General features: G+C 47.6%; 1 protein-coding gene across 1 annotated transcript in view; it reads right to left on the bottom strand.

Moving 5' to 3' along the window:
- Positions 1 to 27,288, bottom strand: part of LOC144152607 (nucleolar pre-ribosomal-associated protein 1) — an 84,042-nt gene that overhangs the window by 33,166 nt on the left and 23,588 nt on the right. The window contains exons 11-22 of the mRNA XM_077683933.1: positions 25,457 to 25,565; positions 22,613 to 22,833; positions 19,513 to 19,554; positions 18,565 to 18,606; positions 13,510 to 13,635; positions 12,788 to 12,886; positions 12,450 to 12,675; positions 10,077 to 10,140; positions 9,185 to 9,246; positions 8,106 to 8,263; positions 7,386 to 7,613; positions 3,250 to 3,474 (exon numbers count right to left, since the gene is read on the bottom strand). Of these exons, the coding sequence (XP_077540059.1) occupies positions 3,250 to 3,474; positions 7,386 to 7,613; positions 8,106 to 8,263; positions 9,185 to 9,246; positions 10,077 to 10,140; positions 12,450 to 12,675; positions 12,788 to 12,886; positions 13,510 to 13,635; positions 18,565 to 18,606; positions 19,513 to 19,554; positions 22,613 to 22,833; positions 25,457 to 25,565 (1,602 nt within the window). The remainder of the gene's footprint in view (positions 1 to 3,249; positions 3,475 to 7,385; positions 7,614 to 8,105; positions 8,264 to 9,184; positions 9,247 to 10,076; positions 10,141 to 12,449; positions 12,676 to 12,787; positions 12,887 to 13,509; positions 13,636 to 18,564; positions 18,607 to 19,512; positions 19,555 to 22,612; positions 22,834 to 25,456; positions 25,566 to 27,288) is intronic.

Genomic DNA, 27,288 nt, shown 5'->3' with positions numbered 1-27,288 from the left:
CCAGGTTATCACTCAGTATCAGTGTTTGTGAAATTTGTTGTTAAAGGAAAACTGACTAGAACTTTTTGTGTTACGGTTTTTTTTTTTTTCGTGGCTATAGGTGCCTACGAGCCAACTAATCAAAGAATGGCACATTAGATTGTTGAACGCAGCATAAATAATTACAGCTCCAATTATTTGTGTCAGTTTCGGTTTCGGTGAAGTGAACACTGAAGGAGCCGCTATGACGGGAAGACGCATTTGATGTCACTCTTCTTGCCACAACTCAACTAATTCCAGTCTGAGTGCGCGCACACACCAGACCGACCTGATGGGCCATAGCCACACATGACGTCAGTCCCATAGACTGTAACATGTGCACTAGGCGGGAAAGCGCGCGCCAACAGCACGGCGGCCGCTTTAATACGTCATGGGGGCCCTGACGTTGGCCGTTCGGGTTGAAGCGCAGATGACTTCGTCAGCTCGCTCGATGGCACAGATGAGCTTTCTTGTACGCACAAGGATTGAAATTGATTTAAAATATGTTCTACTGAACAGTTACGGTTACGACTACCGAGGGGGTATCTTTACATACAAATGAAACTTTTTACACAGTTATCTGGGCTTTGTAAATTTCGTGTCAGTCCTTCTTTAAAACCTTGTTGTCATGAAAATAAAATTTTAAGTAACTCTGCGAATAAACAACAATACTGCTACAAGGATGAAGTTCTAAACGATGCAGCACACGCAAGAAACAACCTTGAAAGACAGCATGTTTCACTTGGAAAAGCACGGAGAGCTTGTTCAAGACAGACCCATGATCAACACTGTCGCCTAGCGGTGCACATCTTTTGGCAGCGGAAATACTTAACTGAACCACAGACAAGCGTGCACTGTTCCCAATTAATGAGTATATCCTGCACTGTGCCCTCGGACAACATTGCGGCACTGTGATCAGAACAAAATCAACATTGTTCACACTGAAAAATAAGTAGGGCATTATTAAGTGTGCCCTGAGGCAAACATTTCTACCACCTTCAGTATTACAGGAATACAGCAGAATGACATATTTCAGGGGCGCTCTCAGACATCAGCTAATGGCAGTTGCATGAAAATGCAGCTGAAACAACGCTTCCCATTGGCAACATGTTTCAATGAATGTAGCCCAAGCCTCGCTGGACGGGGTATGTTGAGACATATGGCATTTGCATTCTTTGCATTCCTACCGAAAGAACAGTTGGAAACCTAACTTGCCTTAGTTGTGGGTATGATACAAGCGATTGATGTTAACATAAGTTACCGTATTTTCGCACGTATAACCCGCCCTTGCATATAATCTGCACCAACCCACTTTCAGCCCGCCGGAAAAAAAAAAAAAATCGTTGCGTATTGCCCCTACATTTGATACAGGAAAGGCTGCGCCAAAGCTACTGCTCAAGCAACACATCACATAATATGTAGACGGAAAAAGCGTATATTTAGCAAGTAGAATACACTGACTGCAAGGCGAAAGTCACAATTTACTAATAAAATTCCGTTGTTAGACTGCGCTCGTCCTTGGTTTTTCTTCCTTGTCCTTGTATGTTTGCGCAATCGCTGCAATGGAAGGCTTAGTCAGTGTTACTGCATAGGAGCTTCACAGCACAACGCACAGTGCCGTGGAACTGCACTAAAGAAAAAACCCCGTGTATTATCCGCACCCCTACATTTCCATTGAAATTTTCGCATTTTTGGTGCGAGTTATACGCGCAAAAATGCAATACTAGTTAGTGCATTTTGCAGTGCTGGCTGAACATTGAATGTGTGCCACGATCATCAGGCTCTGCTTGAAAAAGTGCTCACAGCAAGTACACTTATAGGAGTAGCCAGCTCCTGTTTGGGTTGGAGCTAAACTCTTTAATAAATCAATATTTCTCTCTCTCTCTATAGAAGACTCCAGTTAGGTAAAAAAATCTGGTCGTTCAACTATTTTCATAACCTTTTAACACAGGCATTTGAAGTTTTTACACTGAGTGCCTTTAAGAATGCCGAGAACAAATAAGCAACGAGGTTTTGTCTGCACAGCATGAGCTTGAAGCGATGTGTCTTATGCCACACCTCCTGGCCAAAACAGGAGGAAGCCAAACTAAGTGAACAATCAGGCCACTGATACGCGCGATTACGACAAGGTGATTTATCATAAACCACTGACTCGAAAACTAGCTCCGTTTTGTTTACTCTTTTCACTCTCATGAAACCTTCCATGGCATGATTTAGGTCTCACAGCCACGACAAGGCCCATGGGTGTGGTAGAGCAAACATGGAGTTAAAATGAACTGAACCAGAATTAAACAAACATCCTCAGTATCCCCCCTACTGTCTGCCTCTACCAACTGGGCCCAAAACTGATATGCTTGTAGCCTGGAGAATATATACTCTAGCAATGTGTCCCAACAAGCTATTAAGACTCAAACTGCATTCCTCGTTGCTCAACTAGGTACGGTAGAAGAATGCGTCATTACTATGTCCCTTTCTACTTTAACAGATTGCCGGCCAGTATTTTTTCTGTAAAAACGAAACGCTCATTGAAAAAGGTATTACGTCGTGTAAACATATAATTTGCAATTTGAGGGTCTAGTCTTGCCGAAATTGTGTTTATGGGTTTCAGACACCTTCAGCCTTGGAAGCAATGCTACTATATACTTTTCTGCCCAGTTACTATTGACCTTTTACAATTCCATTTTTTTTAATCAGCACTTCACGTTCTGTCAAACCATATCAGGTGGTGTGTTCTAAATGCGGTTTGTGAGTTGTATGACGTTCGAACTCTTGTAGACTAATTTCTGATAAGCTGTGACCCATTTAGGAAACAAGCTGATATTTTAAATCTCGAGTGCCGTTATTCTGTCGGGTGTAATCTATGTGTCGTAAGTCAACTTGTTCTCCCTTTTTTTTTCTTTGTATGTATACTTAAGCATTCTGCTATACTATGCTTTGTACTTGTGTCAGTGTTTATTTAATATTTGCGGTTTCCGTTGCCTGCCAGGCGCTGCCGCTCAAGCCCAACGCGGCTTTGGCAGGCCTGCCTCCTTGTATGTTTTCAGTATTTTGCGCTAAAGCATTATTATTATTATTATTATTATTATTATTATTATGATGACAAAAGGTGACCTAATTTTTCATAACTACTAGGCTAGGAGCTACTACAGGGGCAGGACACATTGACCACTCAGTCACAACAGCTCTCCATTTCATGAAGGATGAAAAGTTGGGGCAAATTTGCGCACACACCTCGAGGACTCGATGGATGGTGTCGAGCAGGAAGTTGGTGTACTTGAGAGCAGCGGAAAAGAGGTCGCTCTCCTTGTCGCCATGCAAGTAGTAGGACAAGGTGAGCTCATCACGGAGCATGACATTGAGCAGAGCGGAGGCCTCCTCCTTCTGGGGTCCCAGCTCAATGGTGCGCTCAAACACGGCCTTCAAGACTTGCAGCATGTCAGCGACTCCCACGGAAACCTACAAGGAAGCCCCAAGAAGCAGAGCTTTGAAACGCATGCCGCAACGACACTGCAAAAACTTAAGAGGTACACTTATTTCTTGTTTTTTTTTAACAATACATCAGCAGGGTGCTAAGTGAATCTGCACTTCGCATGCCGTGATAAGTGAGCAGCATATACAGTCGAGCCCATTTACGACAATATGTATATCGGATATAACGACAAACCACTATGGCACCGTCCACTTTTGCATGCGTTTTATGGTAAAACAAACCGCTTATTACAATGCTCCAGTGCCGCAATATCGGAAACAATTCAATCCATTTACAGCACACACTGAAAATGCGAGCTGTCACTGGCTCCAGGCCGTAACATGCTCCGCGAGCCACAATGCGCCTCCTGTCTCTTCCGACCCTCAGAAAATGAGTAGACTGCGCCACTTACAAGGAAGCGAGAGGAGATGAGCAGTTTTTCTTCCCAACCCTCCTCCCAGTGACACCGCTCTGGCCTCATCCCAACGCTCGCTCGAATGTTTGCCTGCTGTGCCCCGTGCGCACCGCTTTGAATTCGACTGGGTGCCTCTTCAACTGCCTCAGTTTTTCCGCAGAAGGTACATCAGGGCCGATGTTTTGGAAGCATTCAACAAGAGGCGATTGTTGCACGAATATGTGCTGCGGACAGCGGTGACAGCGACGATTCTGATGACGCGATTGTGCAGCCAACTCATGTAGTGTCTTCGCAGGAGGCCCAACGCATGATACAGTTCCCGAAGGACTTCGTGTCCGCCAAGGACTTTTTGCACAGTTGGATGAAGCACCGTAGATACTGCTGAAAAAGATGTGCGCCAGCGTTGCATGCAGCAAACAAAGCTGACCGACTACGACTTCTTTTCTGCAAATAAAATGTTTTGGTCTCTGTTTTGTCTTATATTAATTGCACCCGATTATAAGAATTATCGGTTATAACGATGGAATTTCCTTGGCACTTGGATATTGTTAAGGGGGCTAGACTAAACTTGAACACTGCAACAGTTTCACAGGCTACAAAACGAATTTCACCAAATCCTACAGCCTACATGAAAGACACTAGCTGGAACAAAACAGTAACTCAAATCTTCCACCCATTTTTTGACCCCAATCTGTTTGTACATACAACTGAAAATTTGTGTGAGGAGCTAGTTACTAACTTACTGCTAAACCATATTAAGTCACATGCCATCCTCACAAGTCATACAACCATACAGCATTATGGCCCTTATCATACAACAAGCTGTTTCGTAGCAGGTTAGAGAGGGGCTGTGCCAACACTGCATGCTATCACCCGGCTATTAACTCTTTGATGTTTTGTTCAAGATCGCGAAAACATTTTTATGAACTAAAAGGGCTCCAGACTAGTGCACTGCACGGGCCTGGGCCGGGCTCGGACTTGAACAAAAACTTTTTCGTCAGCCCAAGCCGGCCCGGGAAGTGCCCAAGGCCCAGCAGTCGTGTGCCACAAATTTGAAATTGTTGATAACAAAAAGACGGCACATTGATCATTTAGGTTAAATGAAAACAAAAATGCAAAGATTAGTGAGCACGGCGCCGTTAAAAAAATAACAAAATGACGTATTGCACTTAGCCTTCAAGTCAACAAAAGAAAACGTATGGGCGCTATCAGCATTGTGGGAGAGGGCAGGTCAGAATATGAGAGCACTCTGGTAGTAGAGCACAAGATTGTCTTTTTCCTCTGCTTTTCAAGCTAAAAACAAAGAACAAACGCGACCTGGACTTTGTACTTTGTGCAGACCATGCCCCCAAAGGTAAGCTAAAGTTGCCTCGAGTCTTTCTGACAGTTTTTACACACTTCATTTTTTGCCAATAAATGCGACTTCTTGAGTAGACAACTTTGTCAGCATGGGAAGAACTTGGCTGTACCTGGATAAGTGCCGGGGACAAACCTTAGCGAATTAAATTAAGAAAAATACAAGTTAAACTAACTCTCGGCAGAGTGCACTAGCATAAAAAACAAGTAGGAAGGAGAGTTCTTTGTGAAACGAATTGAATGAAGTAACGATAGGTAGAATATCTGTTCAAGAAATGCACAAGTAAACAGATTACCCACTTTTCTCAGCATCATTTAAAAGATCTTCGGTGTGCCTTGAGTTTGAAGACTGTCGCAAATGAAGTGCTTATTTCACCAAGGTTTTCTAAAATACATTTCTTAATTCAGGATATTTACGTTGTGCAAATATAGGCCCAAGTTTTAAGCTAATTTGTATTCAATATACTCGCTCTATGCTGATTTTAGGTTAAAGAGACCGAAAATTCTCGGGCTCCTGTTTGCAGTCTGCCGAACTCTCGCAGCTACTCCAGTTGCACTATCATACAGTCAAACCCGGCTATAACGAACCCGGATAGAGCGAATTATGCTATATATCGAACAAAAATATTTCAGTTACGGAAATACATGGGAAACATATTCCTTATAACGAAATTCACATCCGATATATCGAACTCTGGGCGCCTAGAATGGCCGCTGGAATGCATGATCTCGGAGCGGCGATTGTGACGTGTATTGGCCGCGACCACGGAGCAAGATCCGCAGCTGAGACATTGCACCTCGCACGGAGCGACGTGACGCCCGATACTTTCCGTAACTGTTTCCGACGAGCGGGACTTGCGACGGAACCCACCCAGTCAGTGAGTCAGGACCATGACAGCAGCATCGGTGAACTGTGGGAAGAGCTCGCCAGCGTTCCCGATGATGTCGCGAGTGAAATCCGTCCGACGCTTACCGTAATTACCCGATTCTAACGCGCACCCGATTCTAACGCGCACCCGATTTTCCAGGCAAGAAACCGAAAAAACTTGCACCTCCGATTGCAACGCGCAAGGAAGTTTGTGAGCAAGAAAAACGAATGCGAGAGAAACGGGCGATTTATTTCCCGAAGTAATCTTACTCATTTCACACCTCGTCGCTCTCCAAGAGCTCCTTGTCGCCTTCCGCTGACCGCAACATCTCGTCATCGGTGCCGTCAAGTGCGTTCGCGATGCCACACTTCTGAACGAACGTTCAACCATGTTCGATGGGATCGTGGCCCACGCCTCGCACGCCCATCCCGCGAGCTTCTCCAGAGGCGTACGCTTCGGCCAACCACACGTGAATGCGTGGGAGCCGCTCGTAAGCCGTGGAAGCGGCGCACCTTCATTGCCGCTGCTGCCATTGCTGTTATCAAGCGCGCAAGTGGAATAATTTGACGATTTATGTGAACGCCGATAGAAAAGCCTAGGCGCCTTGATCCGAAAAATTGTTGCTAAAAGCTTTGGCGCCATCTTGAGATAGAGGTGGCGATGGGTGGAACAAAATTTCAGCTGTTTCGCCAGTTTCAGTTTCGTATCCGATTCTAACGCGCATGCGATTTTTCGGCCTATTTTTCCTGAAAAAAGGTGCGCGTTAGAATCGGATAATTACGGTATAATGAAGCGCTTTCGGCTGTCGATGTGCTCCGACAATGCTTCTTAGATTTTTCAGGACGTGGACTCAAACTGGTGCAAACAATGTTTCGTGTAGAGAATGCTATGCTAGTTAAGCCGCCAAAACGTGAAAATAAAAATCACCGCGTTTTTTGCACCGTGGGCAGTTAAGGCGGAAAGTAGCTTTATTACTTGCAATAAATGGATTATTTTGGTATGGTAATGGCTACTGTGCTGTGTTCGTTTCTGCATACGCGGATGACGGATTTCGTGGGGGAGGGGGGGGGGCTCCCGCGGATTGCGAACTCGTAACAATAAGCTCGTTATAGGCGGGTTCGGCTATATCGAACTATTGGATATATCGAACTAATCATGGTGCATATTGCAGTTCACTATAAACGGGTTTGACTGTACGCGCAGTTCTTGTATTGCACGGTCATTCCTAGCATAAACAAATAAGCAAACAACTGCTTACATCCCCGTTGACGAACAACTTCCTCGTGTAGAACATTGCCTGATAGAAGAGGCTGGTGCAATCAAAAGAACTGCACTTTGAGACGTCTGAAAGCAGGGTCTCGAAAGATTTGTCCTCTGAGTCGAGCTTCTTTTCACCCGGGTAGAAGAGAAGGTTGAAGAAAAGGTGCTCCAGCCGCTTTTCTGCCTCAAAGTAGAACTGCTCCCCAAGTTCTTCCTTTATCGGCTTCTGCAGGAATGAAACAGAGCGAAAAACACTCAGCCTAAAGTGTCATGGTCCCTATCAGGAACTGGCATTAAAACATACCAGCACACCAATCTAAGGGAGGTATGCATCTGCTACAAGATGAAGAGGGAGGAAAAAATAAAGGTTTATTGGAAATAACAGATAAAGGAAATATTTACGACAAATTAACTTCTTTTTTTAATGCCCAACCATGGCAAATATTATATAGTGTACTACCTAGCCCATGATAACAGAAACGTACGATCCAAGACAACATATCATCTGAACATAGCTAACTGGCAAAAAATATACCCACAAGGCGTCACTGTACATTGCAAATACACAGGGAATGGCTAAAAGCTAAACTTTTCAAGCTTATTAACATCTTAAATTTACCAATGTAACAAGTATAAATTATGAAAATGGGCCTTGCAAAGTAACTGAGTCAGCAGCGATTTCTTAGAGCATTTTTAGGAAGCACAGAAGGACACTCACAAGTTTAGGCAGATCAGGCGTGGCCCAGATGGCGGCGTAAGCCAGCAGCGGCTTCGACAGACGCAAGGCATGCTTACGAAGAAATGCAACGAAAACGTGAGGGCGCTGCTGATGGTGCAAGATGCTTCTGATCACGGAGTACACGTATTTCTTGAACGCTGCGGAAAAGGGCAAAATATGATGCATGACGACAAGTGCAAATGCAGATAATCCTATTCCAAGCTTATTTCCTTGTCTCCCTACTCAGTCGTTCTGTAAGCTGTACAGCACACTCCCTTCACCCCCCGACATAAGATTAAAGGAGCACTGACACCAATTTTCGGCGTTAATATTTTTGCACAGTTCGCTTCCTTCACTCAACAGAATACCCTGGCTGAAATATGAGCGGCCTGCGACGCGAAGAACATAGTTCAATTGGGTCGCATTTATCGCGCCGATGGAGCAGCGCGCGGAGCGGCACTCAGCAAATGGACATCAGCGTGACATCACTCCAGGAGAGGAAAAAGAAGTGACGCGACAGCGCTCGTCAAAAACTCGTGACGTCACTTCACGCGCGCGGCCCCACGAGCGGCGAGCGGGCGCAACACCCTCTCAAGCGGGCGCCGGTAACGTCCTCACAAAGCGGTGAGGTCAAACCGGGAGGCTGTCATATGCGTCGTTCGGGATGAAAGCGCGGGAATTTGAAAGAAACGATTTTCAGGCCCTTCAATGTAATTAACTATCGCGCGCTGAAGTATTTGAAGTGCTGTTTCAGGTTCACCAGACCATTATGCATCGATGAAAGCAATAAAAGTGTAACATAAAATTTTCGTGTCGGTGCTCCTTTAATTAACTTGGACTCTGAAGACAGGACCATATAACAATAAATTCCAATTCAAAATATAAAAGTCTGTTGATCTGGCCACCAAAACTGATTATGTGATAGGGGCTACAAGCTTCCCCTCCAAATCACTGCAAATTACAACACCGTTACTGCAACAGTTCCTAAAACTGCCAAAAACTCGAATGCTCACACACAATATTTATCAAACTCAAAAATTTACAAAGATGTTGAAGCTTGCAGGGTCAGGCTTACTTACTGTCATCAGGAAAATCTTTCAAGGTCTCAAGCATCGCTGGAACCAAAGGACTGAAATACGTTCTGAAACAGAAAATGGCAGACAAGGGGGGAAAAAAAAATTAGCAGACAAGAACCTCTAAGCATTTCTTGCAGTATGTGGCATGCAGGTTTCACGCACTCTCCCCTAACCTGCAACCTGTATGTGGCTTGAATACAGGCTAGTTTACGGCAATTTTTCAGGCTGGAGATTGTTGCAACTTCTCTAACTAAGCTAGCACAGTTAAGAAAACATCTGCACTTTATCATTTTTGTGCATGAATCATCCTGCCATATCAACTGATCTCCCCTAGTGTGTGAGCTGGGTGGCTTATCAAGCACGGTATCTCCAAGAGACCAAGTTTCCTACAGGACAAGAGCACCTGGCTGAATGTGAACCTTCCGGGCACCCTAACCTCCGTAATATTTATTAATTTTTTTCCTACAGTAGGCCTACGCACCGGCAAACTTGCTATAAAACACACCACCACCCAACCACTATGACAAGCCCAGACAAAGGCTAAATTCCATGACACTAAGTGACGGCCAGTCATCATCACTCACGCCTGGCCACTGTGAAAGATGAGCGCCCAATCGCCGCCTTCGAACCGTCAAAACTAGATTTCCAGCACAAGGCATCCAGCTCCCATCGGTGGCTTTGTGTCTTCTTTGGTAAGGCAGCCTCCTCCCCCTCCCCAATTTGTAATCCAAAGTACTAATGAAATACAGTCCTGCAACTTGCAAAAGTAATCCAAAGTTTTCTACGTCTCGCCACTGTTTTACTTTGGCATGGTTACAAAACCAGCCCCAGACAAATGAACTCCCTCCAGCCACAGACCCAATCCTTCTTGAGCCCAACAAGTGAACGTGCTCACCCAGCCTCAAAAGACTCCAGGTCTTCGCTCTCCTTTGCCGCAGCGGCGTCTTGCTTGAGTAGGGCTGCGGAGACAGGTTTGGCATGCATGATTAAAATGTGCAGTGGAACCACGGGAAGCCAAAATAAAATTCTGAATGTCTCACTCAAAACACAAAATAAAAACTGCTGGGAAGCAGAAGCAGTGAGAGTGGGTAAAAACAACCCTGCAAAATGACTAACAGATTCACTTGCTTTTCTATGCTCACCACTGACAAGGCTAGCGTCAATTAACACTAAGTGAAAAACATTGCAGACATGGTTGCTGCTGTCAATAAAATGCCTTAAGGGGGGACACTGGTCTTAAAACAATTTCTTTTAATTTTCAAGCAACCTTTGTGAAACTTGTCAGTCTTGCTGCTTTTCTCCCACTGATTTCAGATATGCCATTATTTTCTTAGTAGGTCAATTAGTTCCCAAGATAATTAGCACTAATTAGCCATTTTTAGTCAAGCAATAGACAAAACAGTGTTGGTCATAAAACTGTAATCTTTATATTTTTCAATACTATGAACCCTGGTGAGTGCAATAATCGAAGCAGTTTTTTGATGCATCGCTTGGAACTAATTTTACAGCTCGTTAAACTTTGGTGTTTGAAATGGGCACTCAAAATGGCTCCTTGCCACTGGTGCTACCAAAGTTTAATGAGCTTTAAAATTAGTTCCAAGCGATGCATCAAAAACCTGCTTCGATTATTGCACTCACCAGGGTTCATAGTATTGGAAATTATAAAGATTACAGTTTTATGACCACCACTGTTTTGTCTATTGCTTGACTAAAAATTGCTAATTAGTGCTAATTATCTTGGGAACTAATTGACCTACTTAGAAAAAAATGGCATATCTGAAATCAGTGGGAGAAAAGCAGCAAGACTGACAAGTTTTACAAAGTTCACTAGAAAATTAAAAGAGGCTGTTTTAAGACCAGTGTCCCCCCTTAATATAACACGGCATACAAGCATTCCAAAACAGCACCAGAAATGCAGGGTTTTTGCAACACACGCCAAAGCCACCTGCACTATGAAAACATAAAGAAAAGCTGTTAATAAAACAAAGAAAGGTTTGTACTAGACGTATAAGAGTTCAAAAGGACTGTTTCACACAAGTGGCCTGACTGATTAAAGTGGCCTGCCAAAACCTACGCACACCACAATTTTATTTTTACCTTCACTGTCCCTACCATAACTCATCCCTGCACATAAAAAATACATGCATCTAAAAAAGCCAGGAATCAAGGACGGCAAATTCAGCCTTAAAAAAACTCAAATTACAATTTTTTTCATTAATTGTGCCACCTCAAAAAAAAAAAAAAAAGAAGAAGAAGAAGAAGAAGAAGAAAACGCCTTGACACGCTCCTTTGTCAAATAACACGTATGCACGGTGTTGGCAGTGGGTTGCCACGTTGATCCCTAGAAATCCCAGTGTGATGTACCTGACATGATTTTTGCAACAAACAGCCAAACAGCACGACAAATCATGTCCCCCTCTTGACAGGTACATTGCAACGCAATGCACGTAGTCCATACCCGTACTACAGCACACTGCACTTCCCACTGCTAACAGCCCTCCAGTACGTAAGCAAGCAAAGCTGGTTTACTTCCACAGGTGTGCAGTTTCCCTCGAAGTGAAGAGCACCATCAAAATTCTATTCAAGTTACATGCCTGACTGCATAGACCACACAACCATTTTCCCCACTTGTAGGCAGGGAGCCAGGGCTAATCGACCAGATTTGGGGGAAATCCCCAAGGTGGAGATTCCCAAGTTGTTGATCAATCCACTCTCGCGCTACAAAATGCTAGCCTCCTGGTTAGCTCAGTTGGGAGAGAGCGACTGCTCCGGTTAAGCAGTGGTCCTGGGTTTGAATCCTGGACCAGGGCAAATTTTTCTTCAACTACGAAGTTTCTGAGAAAGCTGTACAGCTTTCCTTTGTAGCCGTATGGCTGCATTGAGGTGTATGTCCAACTTTCCTTCGTAGGGAGCAGGTATCCTTCTGACCTCTGTCCCCCGTGCTTTTTTCCTTGTTTTTGCACACATCACTGCCATTTGTACTGCACTAAGCCTTTCGACAAGACCTCGAACCACGCTTATAAATTTCAAACTACACACTATAGAGTGGAACTAGGATGCAGCGGAGAAGGGGGTTAGGGGAACTCTCGTTCTGAAACATCCATCTTTACGGAGGCGTATTCTCACCAAGCTTTCAACGACGACAACCATGGGGATGCTGCAGAACACATACGGATCAAAGAAAAAAGGAGGAGGAGGAAGAAAAGGAGTCCTGATCAACAGCCTCACAAGATGAAGGGAAGGGGGGAAGAGAAGGATGGGCACTCACTCCACAGATCCCTGCCAGCAGACTCCTTCCCCCCGGGGCCTGCAGTGTCATGCTCCTTGACGTACTGCATGACCTCCGAGTTGAGCCGATCGGAGTCGGAGATGATCAGCCGGACAGCCTCCAGCAGCAGGCGAATCAAACCCACGTGATGGCCGCGTCTGAACTGCTCCATCCACAGGTCCACCTCCGAGCCGTAGCCGTCGAGGACACTCAGGTTGCACAGCAACTGGTGGAGGAGAATGGGAAAAATAAGAGGGGAAAAAGGGGGGGGGGGGGCAGGTGGGTCGGGGAAAAGCCCTCGAACAGCTCGGAACAGGTGGAAGGTGTGTCTTTGCTACCTTTGAAATGAGCGACGCTGCAGACTTTCCTATGACAGGCCCCTTGCAGCGTGCGAAAAGATGAAGGAGGTGGCTCAACGTCGACGTGTCCTTTTTTTCCTGCAAATGGAAATCACAAAGGCTGCGTGTCGGCCACGTACGAAGGGCGACACGGTGAAACAGGCACGAGCCAGTGCAACACCTCCTTGAGGCAATGTGAACCCAAGGGAATCTCCAAACCTAGTCACATAAATCTAATGCAAAGAAGTGGGGGTTGGGGGAAATAGTTGGTTACATGCACAACCTTGCAAAGAAAAAGAAACAAAAATTTTTAATTTCAACTCCTCTTTCAAAAAGAAGAGAGAAGGATTGCGACTCCCCCTTCCCTTTTCCCCCTTCCCTTTGACAATCACAACTTTAACAATCACAACCAGTGCACAACTTTTAGTATAATAACAGAAAAACAATAAAGGACTCTTTCCGCCTCAGTAGGATGAATGATCGCAGAAAATTTCTTAGATGCAAATTTTGAATGGTACACAGGAACAACATTATCGGGAAGCAGCAAGAGCATACCGATGCTTTCTCTCCTTCAACCACTGTTGGCCCCACTTGGCTCAAAACAAGAAAATGCAGGGTTAATGCCTTTTTCTCAAAAAAATAGGTAAGGGCATGGAGTATACATTCACACACGTCAGACATAAGCTTAGTGCAATTGTACGAGTAACATGATAAAAACCTACCTCTGCCTCCTGTGCTTTAGCTGCCGACTCCTTTGCTTTAGGTGCTGACTTCTGTGCTTTAGGCACCAACTCCTTCACCTTATGTGCTGCTTCCTCCGCTTTGGATGAAGTTGTCTTCACTTCACTCTGAACAAAAGAAAAAGTTAATTTTTCTGTTAAAATATGGTGAGAACAAAATATGGTGACAGCTTATTGGTGTATTCACACACATCAAACTCCTCACTCACCCATATCATCCTCATATCATCCTCACCCATATCATCACCCATATCATCACCCACATCATCCTCGTATCCTCATCCTCATCATCCTCCAATTGGCTTCCAACTGCTGCGATTCTGCATCTTCCGAACCCGTTCTTGACCCTCAAATTTTCTTATCTCATCTCTTCAGTGAGTCTTCTTCTGCCCGTAGTGGGGAGTTACACTATCTCAGAGGGAATATAGTGTAGACCATTTATAACATAACCATTTACAGTGCGGGAATGGATATAATGCGGGTTTTCCTGGCCACTGATAGGCCTCCCATAGAATTCAATGCATAAGCTCTTACCGCTTATAATGCGGTTGCACAAAGCGCTATACCGTTTATAGTGTGGTTTTTTGGTGGTTCCGCTGATCGACCGGCGCAGCTGGGGCATCATTTTAGGGTGACGAGAAAGAACAAAAAAGATGGAATCAGCCATTCAACGCAGTGCGTGCTTCCTGTTCTCCTGTAACTTGTGGGGATCGCGACTTTCACGCGAACCCCTTTTCTGGCTAGCTTCCCGTTGCGGCCGGCGTGCACACGCGCCTCGCTCACGCGACGGGAACCATACGGGAGGGCGCCAGCGACCGGACGGTTTGTTTCCGCCCTGGTGGAAGCGTTGACCCTTTTCCCCTCTGCCTTACCCGAGAACCAGTTCTTCCTCGATACTAGCGCCACCGTAAGGCGAAGTCTGGTGGGACGTAGCATGACGAGGGGACGCTCTCTTGTCTTGGGGATCCGGTAGCGCGCGGACGTTTCGGCGCGCGGGTCCTGACCTGGGGAACGCGCCACAAAGGACGCGTCCGGACGAGCTGGGAGACGGCACCCGCGCTCGCACGAGCAGCGCTCCGCTGCTCCGGTATGCAATCGGTGAGTCGAACCATCTCGATCTCTAGCGTTGTTTAATGCCTCTCATCCCAATGTTACCGTTATGGCCTACGATTAGTCTGTATGCAGTGTATTTGTTTTGCACTTTGCAATAAATGCTGCCATTGATGTTTTGCCCTCGCCGCCTCCTGCCTTTGTCTGTCTCCGCAAACAACGGACCCGTCCGCAGCCGGCGCTCGCAAGGCACGTTTGCTGAGCGCGGATGGTTGCGGGGTGGGAAATCACTAGTGTGTGAAATGTAGAATCCCACATCTGGCGCCCCAACGTGAGGCCTTGTTTGCGGAGACGAGCAGGAGGCACGGCAGCATCCTTTGTTCTGGCGTCGGACGATCCGAGCACAGACAACAGACTTCAGGCCTAACTGATTGGAGCGAGTTATTAGCAGAGGCGAACTTTCCTGAGAGTGAGGCGAATTATTTATTGCTGCGGCGTTTTTAATTTGTTAAGCGCCGAGTTTGCAGCAATCGTGTATATGGCAGGACATCGCTGCCAATTAACACGTGGTCTCCGAATTTTTGTCGGGACGTTGTTGTTTATGGAAACGAGGGTTTCCGAGTTTGCATCCACGCGAGGCCGGGAGCCCACGCCGTTGTGTCAGCCCGAAGTGAGTGTGTACGGAAGCTGCAATTTGGGTCCGAGTTTTTCTTTTTGTTTTGTCGACTCCGGGAGTCGAGGCTCTGGGAGCCGTGTGGCTGGGCCACGTGTGCCGCAAAAGGCTAGCTGGTATTGCAGCCTGGCACGGGCGCTCCGATACCGCTGAATGCGGTAGGCGCCGTTCGCTCATAAGCTGCTTGTGTTGCAGCGAGCGAGTAGGACCCTAACAAAGCAGATGTCTCCTCACGGCTGCACGTACGGGCACGTTCAGGGTTTCTTTCGTTTGGTCTGTTTTAATTTGGTGTGTTGTTGGATGCGGGTCGTTTGCCGAAGTGAGTGACCCGAAGGCTTTCGCAGCCGGTCCTCCCAGACGAAGGCACGACCTTGGGAACAATGCGAGGGCGCATGGAGCGCTCCCCCTCTTTTGTTGATCGCCTCGCGCGAGAGAAAGGAATCTCTCCCGCCTCAGGAAAGACTGGCCTTGACCCCTCGCTGCTTGAAAAACTGCTTTCCGCAGCGTAGTTGTTTTTGTTGTCGCGCCACGCGGGCGACGGGACTGAAGGGGGGCCTCATCCCTCTTCCACTGACGGGGAAAATTACGCGAGGCAAACTTTGCGCCCGCTGATTGTAACGTCGCAGGAGCCTTCTTGTTCGGCTCGAGAGACCAAGCTCTGTTCAGGTAAACTACGCGCCACTGTGTTGAAACGTATTTCAGCATTTTTACGCAAGCGGCGTTCATGTGTGTGAACATAGGACTGTCGCTGGGAGCAAGTACTGTTTCCGCGTTCATGTGTATGAACGAAGTGTTACTGATGCGAGCAAATACTGCTTCCGCATTTATGTGGTTAAGCATCCCGCCGGGCGGTCGATGCGATCGTGTGTGTTCTTTGTACCCTGTACCGTATAGGGTTAGAACAGGTTCTAGCTCTGTGGACATTTCCAGAGCGGTTGCATTGCTGAGAAACTTAGCAGCTGAACCATCGGATTGTGTCACGTTATCGATGCAAACGAGTTCGTATTTTCCCTACCCTGCACGCTGCAGGGTTAGGACAATTTGGCGTGCTTTGTTGACGCTAACAACCTGGTAATTATGCCGAAGCCTTGGCAGTTGTGATATTCGACATCGAACCACATGATCGATGGGATCAAAGGGCTACTGCAGCCTGTTTTTTCCTGCCCTATACATTGTAGGGTTTGGACTATTTATTGGGCTTTGTTGACATTAACAGAGCGATGGCAATGCTGACAACTCGGCAGTTGTCGTTAGGATCGCGCCACAAAGGCGGTGCGATCGGAGAGCTATTTTTTCTGCCGTACACTGAAGGTGCGGGGAGTTTCTTTGTGCAGCTAAGCCACCCCGGCTTGGACCACATGACGGAGCGTGTTTATGCTGCTGTCTACTGTTCCGGGCGAGCTGCCGAGCCTGCTGAAGGGGTGCGGTGCGGCATGCCGTCACCAGCCTGGCTGAGAGAGTCGGCAGTCTGGTCGCTCGGCGGCCACGGGCCATCACGGATGTGCCGCCACTTGAGCAACGCTTGCTTGGGTTGGCTGGTGCGATTCTTCCCGGAGCTACCCGCCTGCAGACATCAGCGGGCGACGACCGGGCCTGCTGGTACACTACCAGCGGTGGCATTGGACGAGTGGAAGCCGGCGTAGGCAACACGATGCAGTGACTAACGATTTAATCGACGAACGAACTTTTCGTCGCCTCTAGTCCTGTAGTCAGCTCTCACCGGCGTACGCAAGGAATTTAGGAGGGAGGGATGTGGGGATCGCGACTTTCACGCGAACCCCTTTTCTGGCTAGCTTCCCGTTGCGGCCGGCGTGCACACGCGCCTCGCTCACGCGACGGGAACCATACGGGAGGGTGCCAGCGACCGGACGGTTTGTTTCCGCCCTGGTGGAAGCGTTGACCCTTTTCCCCTCTGCCTTACCCGAGAACCAGTTCTTCCTCGATACTAGCGCCACCGTAAGGCGAAGTCTGGTGGGACGTAGCATGACGAGGGGACGCTCTCTTGTCTTGGGGATCCGGTAGCGCGCGGACGTTTCGGCGCGCTGGTCCTGACCTGGGGAACGCGCCACAAAGGACGCGTCCGGACGAGCTGGGAGACTGCACCCGCGCTCGCACGAGCAGCGCTCCGCTGCTCCGGTATGCAATCGGTGAGTCGAACCATCTCGATCTCTAGCGTTGTTTAATGCCTCGCTCCCAATGTTACCGTTATGGCCTACGATTAGTCTGTATGCAGTGTATTTGATTTGCACTTTGCAATAAATGCTGCCATTGATGTTTTGCCCTCGCCGCCTCCTGCCTTTGTCTGTCTCCGCAAACAACGGACCCGTCCGCAGCCGGCGCTCGCAAGGCATGTTTGCTGAGCGCGGATGGCTGCGGGGTGGGAAATCACTAGTGTGTGAAATGTAGAATCCCACAAACTTGGACATGGAAAAGAAAAATAGCCACCCTTTAGTTCTTCCATTTGCACGCACATGATAACCACAACAGTCCTTGCTTGACGCCACCTCGGAAGATAGCGAGCCCCTCCTCGCGCGGTAAGTTGTTTCTATTATAATGTTGTGCAGATAAGCAATCGCCCTTTTCCTTTTCAAACATCTGGAGATAGCGAGTTGCGTTGCCTAAGGTTTCCTCTACCTATACACTGTGCCAGTAAGCAACCGCCTTCAGCATGGCGAATGCGAGCTGGGGTGAGAAAAAGAAACGAAAAAAAAAACTGTGGTTGATTTCTCTGTCACAAGAATCGGTAAAACACGAAAGTGAAATGTGCAGCGAAATCTGCAGTGAAAGGAGCATGATTTGTGGGTCGGCGGCTGTCTTGTGGGTGTGCTTGGCGAGCGATGCCCTGCTGGTGGGTCACTTCGGCAAAGGTGCAACCACTTCGGTCCTGCTTCGTGATGTGTATGGCAGACGGTTGCGTTGCAACGAGCTCAGCTTGCAGAACACAAGAGGCAGAGCTCGTAGCTTGGACCATGAACGCGCGAATGCATTCCGCATTCCACTGGCATCTCTCTTAACACCAAATCAGTCATGTTCACGGTGCTTGCCCGTAGGCGTCGTTGCCTTTTTGCGGCACCATCGCTGCCCGACCGAGGCGCCCACGGTCGTCGGCGTTTGTTAGCGTCATGATGCACTACTTCGCTTCACCTCTCCTAGGCCACTTATAGTACAGATTTAGTACAGTACCACTTATAGTACAGATTTGTGCGGCTACCACGACACACGGTATAAGCGGTCTACACTGTATAATGACTAGAAGAAAATGGGGAAGGATAATTGAAAATCAAGGGGCATAACGCAGAACAACCAAAACTTACTGCTGTTTCTTTTGCTTCTGCTGTTGCTGTCTTCACTTCATTCTAAGTTAGAAAAAGAAAAAAAGTCAGAGTTAATTCCTCCTTTGAAAAAAAAAAAAATAAGAACAAAATATGGTGACAGGTGTGTCCATACACAACAAACGCATGCATGCACTTACTCCTCCTCAATTCATTCCTCACTAAGCGCCCGTCACAGATGACACACCACTGTCGTTTATGAAGAGATGGACTCAGTGCACGTGTGCATCGCTTTTCACGCACTAACAGCAACAACATAAACATCTCTCAGCCTCCAAAGAGGTAATGTCTTAAAGGGGAGTAGAGACTGCCACCAAGACCAAAATATCACATGCAAACAAGAACAAGTCATTTCACGGCCTTCTTTAGTATCCAAAAAAGACATAGTGCATCTGACTTAGTTTGCTTCGAACATGCCCTGGCTAAGCATGCCTGCGGGGACAACGTTACAGGTATGCGTCATATGCTCAATATACCAGAACACGATAGCGTGTTGAATTGCGGCAAAGCTCATTTTTCTGAGCAGACTACATTTATACCGGTGGCGCCCTCTCTTTTTACATGCAGGAGTTAACTGCCCGGAGCTGGTTCTCACTGAGAATGAAAGTTACGTGCTCCACTGCACTACCCTGTTGTAGCCCCTTCCAAGCGATTCTTAAGTTTATAAAGCACGTTAAAAATTAGCTGTGTTGCTTGCCTTGCTCACTTGCAGATAAGACGGGCGCTAGATATGTATCTCAATATGAAATCTTCTTCACAGCCAACTTTAAACACAAATCAAGGTCTGAACATTTATAGTAGTACTACAGCTCACTTGCCACCAGTGCACTCAGCCAAACTCTACGGATCACAGGATGTCACTACTTTCGCCGTCAAATCTAAAAAACCACTCCTGGCAAGAAAGAAAGCATGTTCTGTGATAATGCTCACCTCTGCTTCCTCTGCTTTGGCTGGTTCTGTCGCAACTTGGCTCTAAACAAGAAATGATAAGGGCTTATCAGTCTTTCAGAAACACCAGTAAGAATATACGGTATAATGATAGGTGTATTCGTGACTCCCACCCCAAATAGAATTCGGACGATTTGTATTACAACTAGAACATAACAAGCAAATGCTCATTACAACCTATAGGTGGTATTCGTTGAAAAGTTAAGCTGTCAATTTCTTCGCTTGCCAACACTGGAAACGGCCACAGGCATGCCCGGACATGGCACGGACATGGCACGGCTTGGACTACTGCGCCCACCCGCCGAAGAAAAAAAAAATTGCACTATCTTCCCGTAGGGGAACCCTCAGTACTATGCGAAGCAGCCATGGGGTCAACTCAAGTTCCCATTAGTTTTCAGTTCGATCGTGGCGTTGCGGGAGAAAAATGAGAAGAGCGGAGCGCGCGCGCGCGTCATTTACACCACGAAGCTACAGTGGCGCCCCCAGTGGAGTATGCAGCGCCTACTGTCACGTCTCTAACCCTAAGCTGCTTCGCATTATTGCGCGCGGAGCTGCAGGTGTTGCAATTCGTTGCGCAATCCGGGAGAGGAGAGGAGCTTCGGAGAGGAGAGGAGGAATGCCGGAGAGGAGAGGAGGAATGCCTCGCATACTACTCAGGGTTCCCCTATGTGAAGATGACGACGATGGTTGAACGCGAAGCTATCTCGTGATGGATTTTTTGGTTGGCCAATCCCTAGGAGCATCCTGCCACAATCATCATCAGCGGTGCCTGGCCAGGCATGCACAGTGGGTGTGCGGACGGCGGACAACGACAACGACAAGGGAGGGAGGGACACAGTCCCGAGCCCGAGATGCTTCGCATCTAAAAAACGCCGGCGTGCGTCGTCTGCTCCGTTTCAACCCGATTCTCAACGATGGTGTCGACAGAGATGTTATTAATCGCACTCACATTGGACTCGAGGCAATAATTTGCATTCGGTGAGATAGTTTGTTACGTGCAACACCGTCATGTGCTTAGTACGGACAAGTACCGCCATCCCGCGGAGCCCGACGTAACGAGTGACGGTGCACTCACACAGTTGCCTGCATGCGCGCCTCGCCAGTGAATACAAGCAATACATCTCAAGAAAGACCGACTAGGAAAAGCCTAGGATTAAAAAAATTGGCCGGGTATCTACACACCTCGCTGCAAATGCTGCTGAAAGGCGATAGTATTTTGCCACCCCTGCCACATAAAAAAATGCTTCTCCTCTCTCTCACCCACTTCTCATGCTCTTCCCCTCAAGTCTTGCTCCTCCCACGATAAACATGGTGGAGGTTCAGTTTATTTTTCCAATGTTCCACTGCTCGCGTGTCATCCATGGGAACCTTTTGTTACTTTTGGATGTGGAATGCTGCCACAAGGTATAGGCTAGGGCGCGAGCTCTTTTCATATTTTGGGGACAAAATATTGTTTGCAACAAATTTTTTTGTGTTTGCAACTGCAAATATCAAGTGCCCATGTGTTTTCAATTAAAGGAACACTGCCTACTACCGGTTATTTGTTGATGTTCTGTTTCAAATATGTCTAATGTTTTCTTTTTGGTCAACAATGTTGACAAGTATAAAGTGTGTTACCAGATTTACCGTAAAGTTCCGAGCAAACGCCCACCCCCGAAACATAGCCCACCCCCCTTTAGGGGGGAAATATTCAATTTACTAAAGGACCCCAAGGATTGCCCCACACTAAAATGATGGCTTTAGCGCCGATGACTAAACAAAATAAATGCGAATCATCTATTCATGTGTTGATGCGGTCACTTATTTGTCCTTTCCGCACTTGAGCCGAAAAATCGTCTACCGTATTTACTCGCGTAATCCTCGCACTCGCGTAATCCTCGCACCCCTAATGTGAGCCACCACAACTTGGATTTTTTGGTTCCTCGCATAATCCTCGCACCCCCAACTTTGCAGCGGCGAAAGTTGCCTGCTCGCGAAACCCGCATGGTGCACGCACTCTCCAACGCACGCCCTCCCCCGCCGCCTCTCCGTTCGGCGGAGCGCTGTGTATCCAAGGCCATCCAGGAGCCCTAACAACCTGCATGGCTACTCCCTAACAGAGTATTAACTCTATGCTAACACGCATCTCACACTGTCCTTGAGCTGGTTTCGCGTGCGCGCAACTAGACAGCGTTCGCGCAGCCCGCTGTCGTGTCACCGTCGTGGTCCCGTCGTTAAGCAGCAGCAGTCATTGAGTCACTCGCGTCAGTGGTGGATAGTTCGCTGCCATTTTGAGAACTTTTTGATCTCTTTGTTTTGTGCATGGTACCGCTTCGCCATGGGGAAGAACGCCAGCTACACTGCCGCTTTCAAATTGAAAGCGATAGAGTACGCGATCGAACACGGCAACCGCGCCGCAGGCAGGCACTTTGGCGTCACCGACTTGAACGTGCGTTACTGGAGTAGGGCACGCACATGACGACGACGAGATAGGGCGCGCGCCAGAAAGCAAAGGCGGCAATTTCATGATCGCTGATCACCGGGAGACTGTTTACGTTGTAAATAATAAAATAAAAAGAAATAGCTGCTGTTGGCAACACTGAGCTTACATATACAAAAAACGACCGCTACATTTAGCGGGACTGGCAAAAGCCAAATTGGCAACACTGTGCACCGGATTTTTTTTTTCCCCGCATAATTCTCGCACCCCTATCTTCGCATTGACTTTTCCGAAAAAAAAGTGCGAGGATTATGCGAGTAAATACGGCATCTGGTATTTTTTTCTTGATATCTGTGCAGTTTTGGTTGGCAGTGCGGCCACTTTTTTCTAGTTTTTTGCACCTGACCCGAAAGGTCGCCCATCCTCTAATTTTACCTTGATATCTCTGTACACTGGGTGGGCGTTCTTTCAGAACTTTACGGTACTGGTTTGCGAAAGGTTTTGCCTACATAAACTTCTCGTTTCAGAATTATTTTCTTTTGGCCCAGAGGACAGACAGGCCGAAATCCTCTAGTTTAAGTAGCCCAAGAAAGATTATTATCTTTAAAATAATACGTTACAGAGAGCTCATCGAATGTTACTGGGGCGCTGAGAACGACTTACACTGGTCATGAGGGCCTCCGAGTTGGGGCAGCACTCCAAAATGAGGCCGATGGCCCTCAGCTGCAGGCACAGGCCTTCGGCGGGCGAATCCAGAGCTCCTGTTTTGATGCCAGCAAGCTCGGAAAGCATCTTCCAGTTGTAGTGATCGTCACTGTCCTGGGAGAACCCACGATAGAGGTCCAGCACATCCAAGATGGTGGCACAGTAGGCACTGCAGTCGGCTGAAAAAATAAAAGCAACGTTTCACGCGCCCTTTATCCTCAGTTGAAGAAGCACCCCACCCCGCACGACACCATGTCTCACCGCCAATGAGTTTTGGTATCCATTTTTTGTAAGCGTGTTATTTTAAGTTTTGTTTATCGTTAAGAAAAGGAAGTGGCAGCCTGGAAAAAGCCAATGCTGCTTTAAAGGAGTACTGACACTAAATTTATCGCTTTCAGTTTTTATGCTGTAAAAATACCTATTGGCCCAGTAATTACGAAAATCGAACCGAAAGCCGTCAGCCGCCAACACAGAATTAATTATAGCACGTTTATTGCAACCAGTTTCAAATTCGGTCGCCGCGCGGGAAAATGGCCGTTCGAAGGCCAGCCTGCAAGCGGGCCAGTCTGACATCACGGTCTCATCCGTGACGTCAGGGACGTTCGCCGCATCGTCTGCTACGATTGCACATGGTCCGCACTCGCCCGAGCAGTCAACATGTCGTCTGAATCGTCAGACTCGGATGAGTCGCTGCCACCCGACAGACAGAGCAACTTTATGTGGCCATGCGATTAGGCCGGCGATGTTTTCGCCGTCGTCCGTTTTTTAATATCACTGCGGCTCGAACCGGCGCAGACCGTGATAGCAACAGCTTGTCGCCACTTTTATAATCAATCTGATCGCGAAAAAGAAGTTCCACATGCGAGAAAGTAGATGTTAGTGTGGTGAAAAATTGTGCTAGAGGTTGTTATCAGCGCTGAATTTAAAAGCGGCGTTCAGATATTTGCCGCGATGGTAAGCCTACGCTGACCGACAGCGGAGGTTCGGCACTCCGACCCAGCACTGCCGGCACCGCGGTGCGGCGAGCGGCCGAAAGATGGCGCCACCTGCGTGCTAGAATCAAAACGGGCCATGGCAGATGTCTTGGTCACCGATCTTCTTCTTTGGTGGGGTTTTTTGGCGCAAGGGCATCTAAGGCCAAGAGCGCCATTGCTATGATGAGGTAATAATGTGCTGATGAAATAAATGAGTGCAAATAGTGCATAAAATTACTTCGGTGTAAAGGGCCGGATCCAAAAGATGAGTGAGGAGCGTGATGAGGCATGGAATGAGCTAACGGTGTATAGGGCCATGGTAAATAGAACCCTACGGATGAACAAGGTAATGAGCTTGGTCACCGATCGCTGAAACAGATTATGTCTTGGTCACCGATCGCTGAAACAGCAATTATCGCCAAAATAAAGCTCAGTATGCGAAAAAGGGGATGATAGTGTGGTGAAAAGTTGTGTAAGGGATGGTCATTCGCAGTTGTACATATACTGGCGATCAAATATTCGCCACAATACTAAGCCTGAAGTTCCCAACACCCAAGCTGACCCAAGCAACGCCGAGCCCGCTGGCTTGGTCGACAGTTCTTGCGGCCGTCACCGCGCACGAACTCAGTCCACGTTTAGTGCTGCATGTCGTCGCGTGGAAAATAATGCATCTTGGCGTCGTCGTCGATTTGCTCGGACAGGCTTCCACGAGCAGTACTTCGCATTCCGCGAGCTTGCCATAGCACAACTTGGGCGAGCTCGGCGACGCGCAGACGCGCAACGCCGCATCGCCGCGGTGCGCGTCGACATCGCGCACCGCGCGGTGCCGGCACCACGCAGTTTTCGGCGCCAGTGCAAGGGAACACCATGCCGGCCACGAACTGAAGAGCATAGACGTCGAACACGCAAAGTGCGCAAAGTTTACAAGCATTGCTCACACAGCTACGCCCGTACGTCTCCTGCCCAAACGTATACCACCGACAACAGCAGCGCAGGATATCGTTTCCGGTTCCGAAAACGACTATATGACGTCACCCTGAACCGGCCAGACACGCCGGCCGATGTTTCGTCACGCCGAAAGCGATTTCAATAGTGCTGCCGATTTGTGGAAGCTCGCGGCCGGGACAATCAAAATCGATTTTAGATGTGATTCCTGCCTCGGATCGCTGCAAAAATTTCTGTGAGGCATCTGTACAAACTAATGAAGCCAATTATATCATTTTTTAGGCGTCGAAATTTGGTGTCAGTATTCCTTTAAAGATGGACAAATTTGCCTGAGTGCAAACACATGTATTGGTGCTACTACATTAACAAAAAGTGTTATGTTTAAATATTGATTGATTGCAGGGTTTAACGCGCCAACGCAACGCAGGCAATGAGGCGCGGAGTAGTGGAGGGCTCCGGATTAATGTCGACTACCTGGGGATCTTTAACGTTCATCGAAATCTCGTACACACGGGCATTTTTGCTTTTCGCCTCCATCAGAAAAGCAGCTGCCGTGGCCGGGAAACGAATAAATTTAAATATATTTTTTCCAGTTTAGGGTATGCGCTCTGCCACTGCCTGAACACACAAGCACAGCATTTCTTCAGCATTTTCAGCCCATTAAAAGCTAAAGAGAGCTTCAGTGCTGTGGCCCATGTTCTCTCCTGACCATCATGTATGAACTAGTCTCTGTAACCCTCACAACAAGGAACTAAAACTTTTCTCGCCATCTATTTTTTGTGACGCATGTCACAGACGAAACACCCTTAGCAGTTGCTAGTAACGCTCAACAACTCAACAGCCGTACTGACCAAAAATAGCCAATGAAAATGTTCAGACTCACAATGGAATGCAGCTTTCTTCTTTTTCGGTGGTTCTCCCTTCCCTTGAGGTGATGCCATCTGCACAGCTTCCTTGTACCGTGCCACAAGGGAGGTTGTGGGGGGCACATTCTGAAATACACAACAAACATTTCTTAGACCAAAACCAAGTGCATCACATGCCCTGCCCAAATTCTTTCCTGCAAATGAAATCATTACTGACCCTGACAGCTTGCTTTGCACACCTTTTCAGGTTTAAGGGATGGTATCACCAGGTTTCAATGAGATTTGGGACGTCAGCCTCACGGGCGTCGGCAGGAGAGTGCAAAAGGGGCACCTGCCACCCCCCTCCACCTCTCTTCCCACTCTTTTTTAGCCCTGCTGCTCTATTCGTGTTTGCATCATTTTCCGCTGAAATTGGTGATCAGAAGCTCTCCAGAATGTCCATAGCGATCCCAACACAAAAAAAAAAGGGGGGGGGGGGGTGTTTTCTCAGGGTTTCTTTGGAGGGAAAGCAAGTAGCACCATAAACAAAAATCTAAGCCAGCCACCCTTTGATGTCTTTGCAGTGCAAATACTGCCCGTGGAATTTTTCCGAAAAACGAGTTTTTTGGGGGACGACTTTTGGACCAACTTTGTCCATTCCCTGAAGAGTTATGCTTCGGTTATTTGTTACACCCCTCCCCCTCCCCTTTGCCTAACGGCAGGTGCTGAGCCACTGAAAGGCTGGGTAAAATATATTCAAAAGCCTGACTCCTGTGCGTTTGCCCCTGCGAAACATTGTGGTCGGAAGCTCCTGCTTGCAGACGGAACGTACATTTACTTTTCCTGCGAGCTTTGCCGAAACTGCAAGGCCATAACTGCAAGGAACGAGGTTCTGGTAATATAAAAACCCAATCAGACTTTGCTGGCCACCGCCCTGTTTAACACAAACGGATAGAGGGACCGCTAAGCATAAGCCCAATAAATGCATGCGTTAACTGCAGGGCGCCGAGATGCACGCTCTTCGTTTTCCAACTCAGGAAAGAATCTATAAGTGTGTGCTCCAAAGCATTTGCTGAATGTTACGGTTGAAAATATATTGACCCCAACTGACATCTCTCGCTAGCACTTTCCCCCGTTAGGGGACTGAAGAGTTTGCTGCGTCACAAAATAAAGCGGTACCTGCGACTCCCGTCTAAAAGGCGAAGAATTAACTCTCCCCCCTCCCATTCACTTTTTTTTTCTCTGCTGCTAGGTGCAGGGACAAGTGAAATCATCTGGGGTGCCTGGATGTTCCCCTCCATTGATTCGGCGGGGGCACCTCCAGGCATCTTAAAACCGGCAGCACCAGCATTCAGCCATTCAGCTGGCATGGCGTCAAACACTCAATCCTTCTCACTTAATCCAGTCGTGGCCATAACGTGTCCCTTGCCGGTTTGACAGAACGAGAAGAGGAAAGTCCAGCTAGGGCACCTCACAGCGCCCGCGCGCCAAAGTGCCTCTGAGTATCGCGGAGATGTTTTAGACAATAGCAAGGCTTGTCCATTTGGCTTGTCCATCGCAAGGCGAGCTTGTCGACTGTCCTGACTCCGAAGGTATTTCTACCACCATTGCAGCTGCTGAGCAGCCTTCACCATTACAGGACGATCTCCCCATCGCCTCGCTCTTAAACCAACCAACTCCAACGAACTCAAAAGTCTGGCCCCAGTCCTTCACGTTCAGAACTGTTGGGTACAGCCACTTTTTGGGCAAAAGACTGACCAAAGCTGATTTATTTCCGATTTCGTTACTATTTCACACAAATTTCTTTGTTCCACATAACCCTGGCTTTAAAGGAGCCATGAAGAGAAAATACAACTTTGTTTAATTTGAA

Source organism: Haemaphysalis longicornis, unplaced genomic scaffold (assembly GCF_048455015.1).
Source record: "Haemaphysalis longicornis isolate Haplotype H1 unplaced genomic scaffold, Haemaphysalis longicornis Haplotype H1 scaffold_9, whole genome shotgun sequence".
Taxonomy (NCBI): domain Eukaryota; kingdom Metazoa; phylum Arthropoda; class Arachnida; order Ixodida; family Ixodidae; genus Haemaphysalis; species Haemaphysalis longicornis.
This window is presented reverse-complemented; position numbering and strand designations above follow the sequence as displayed.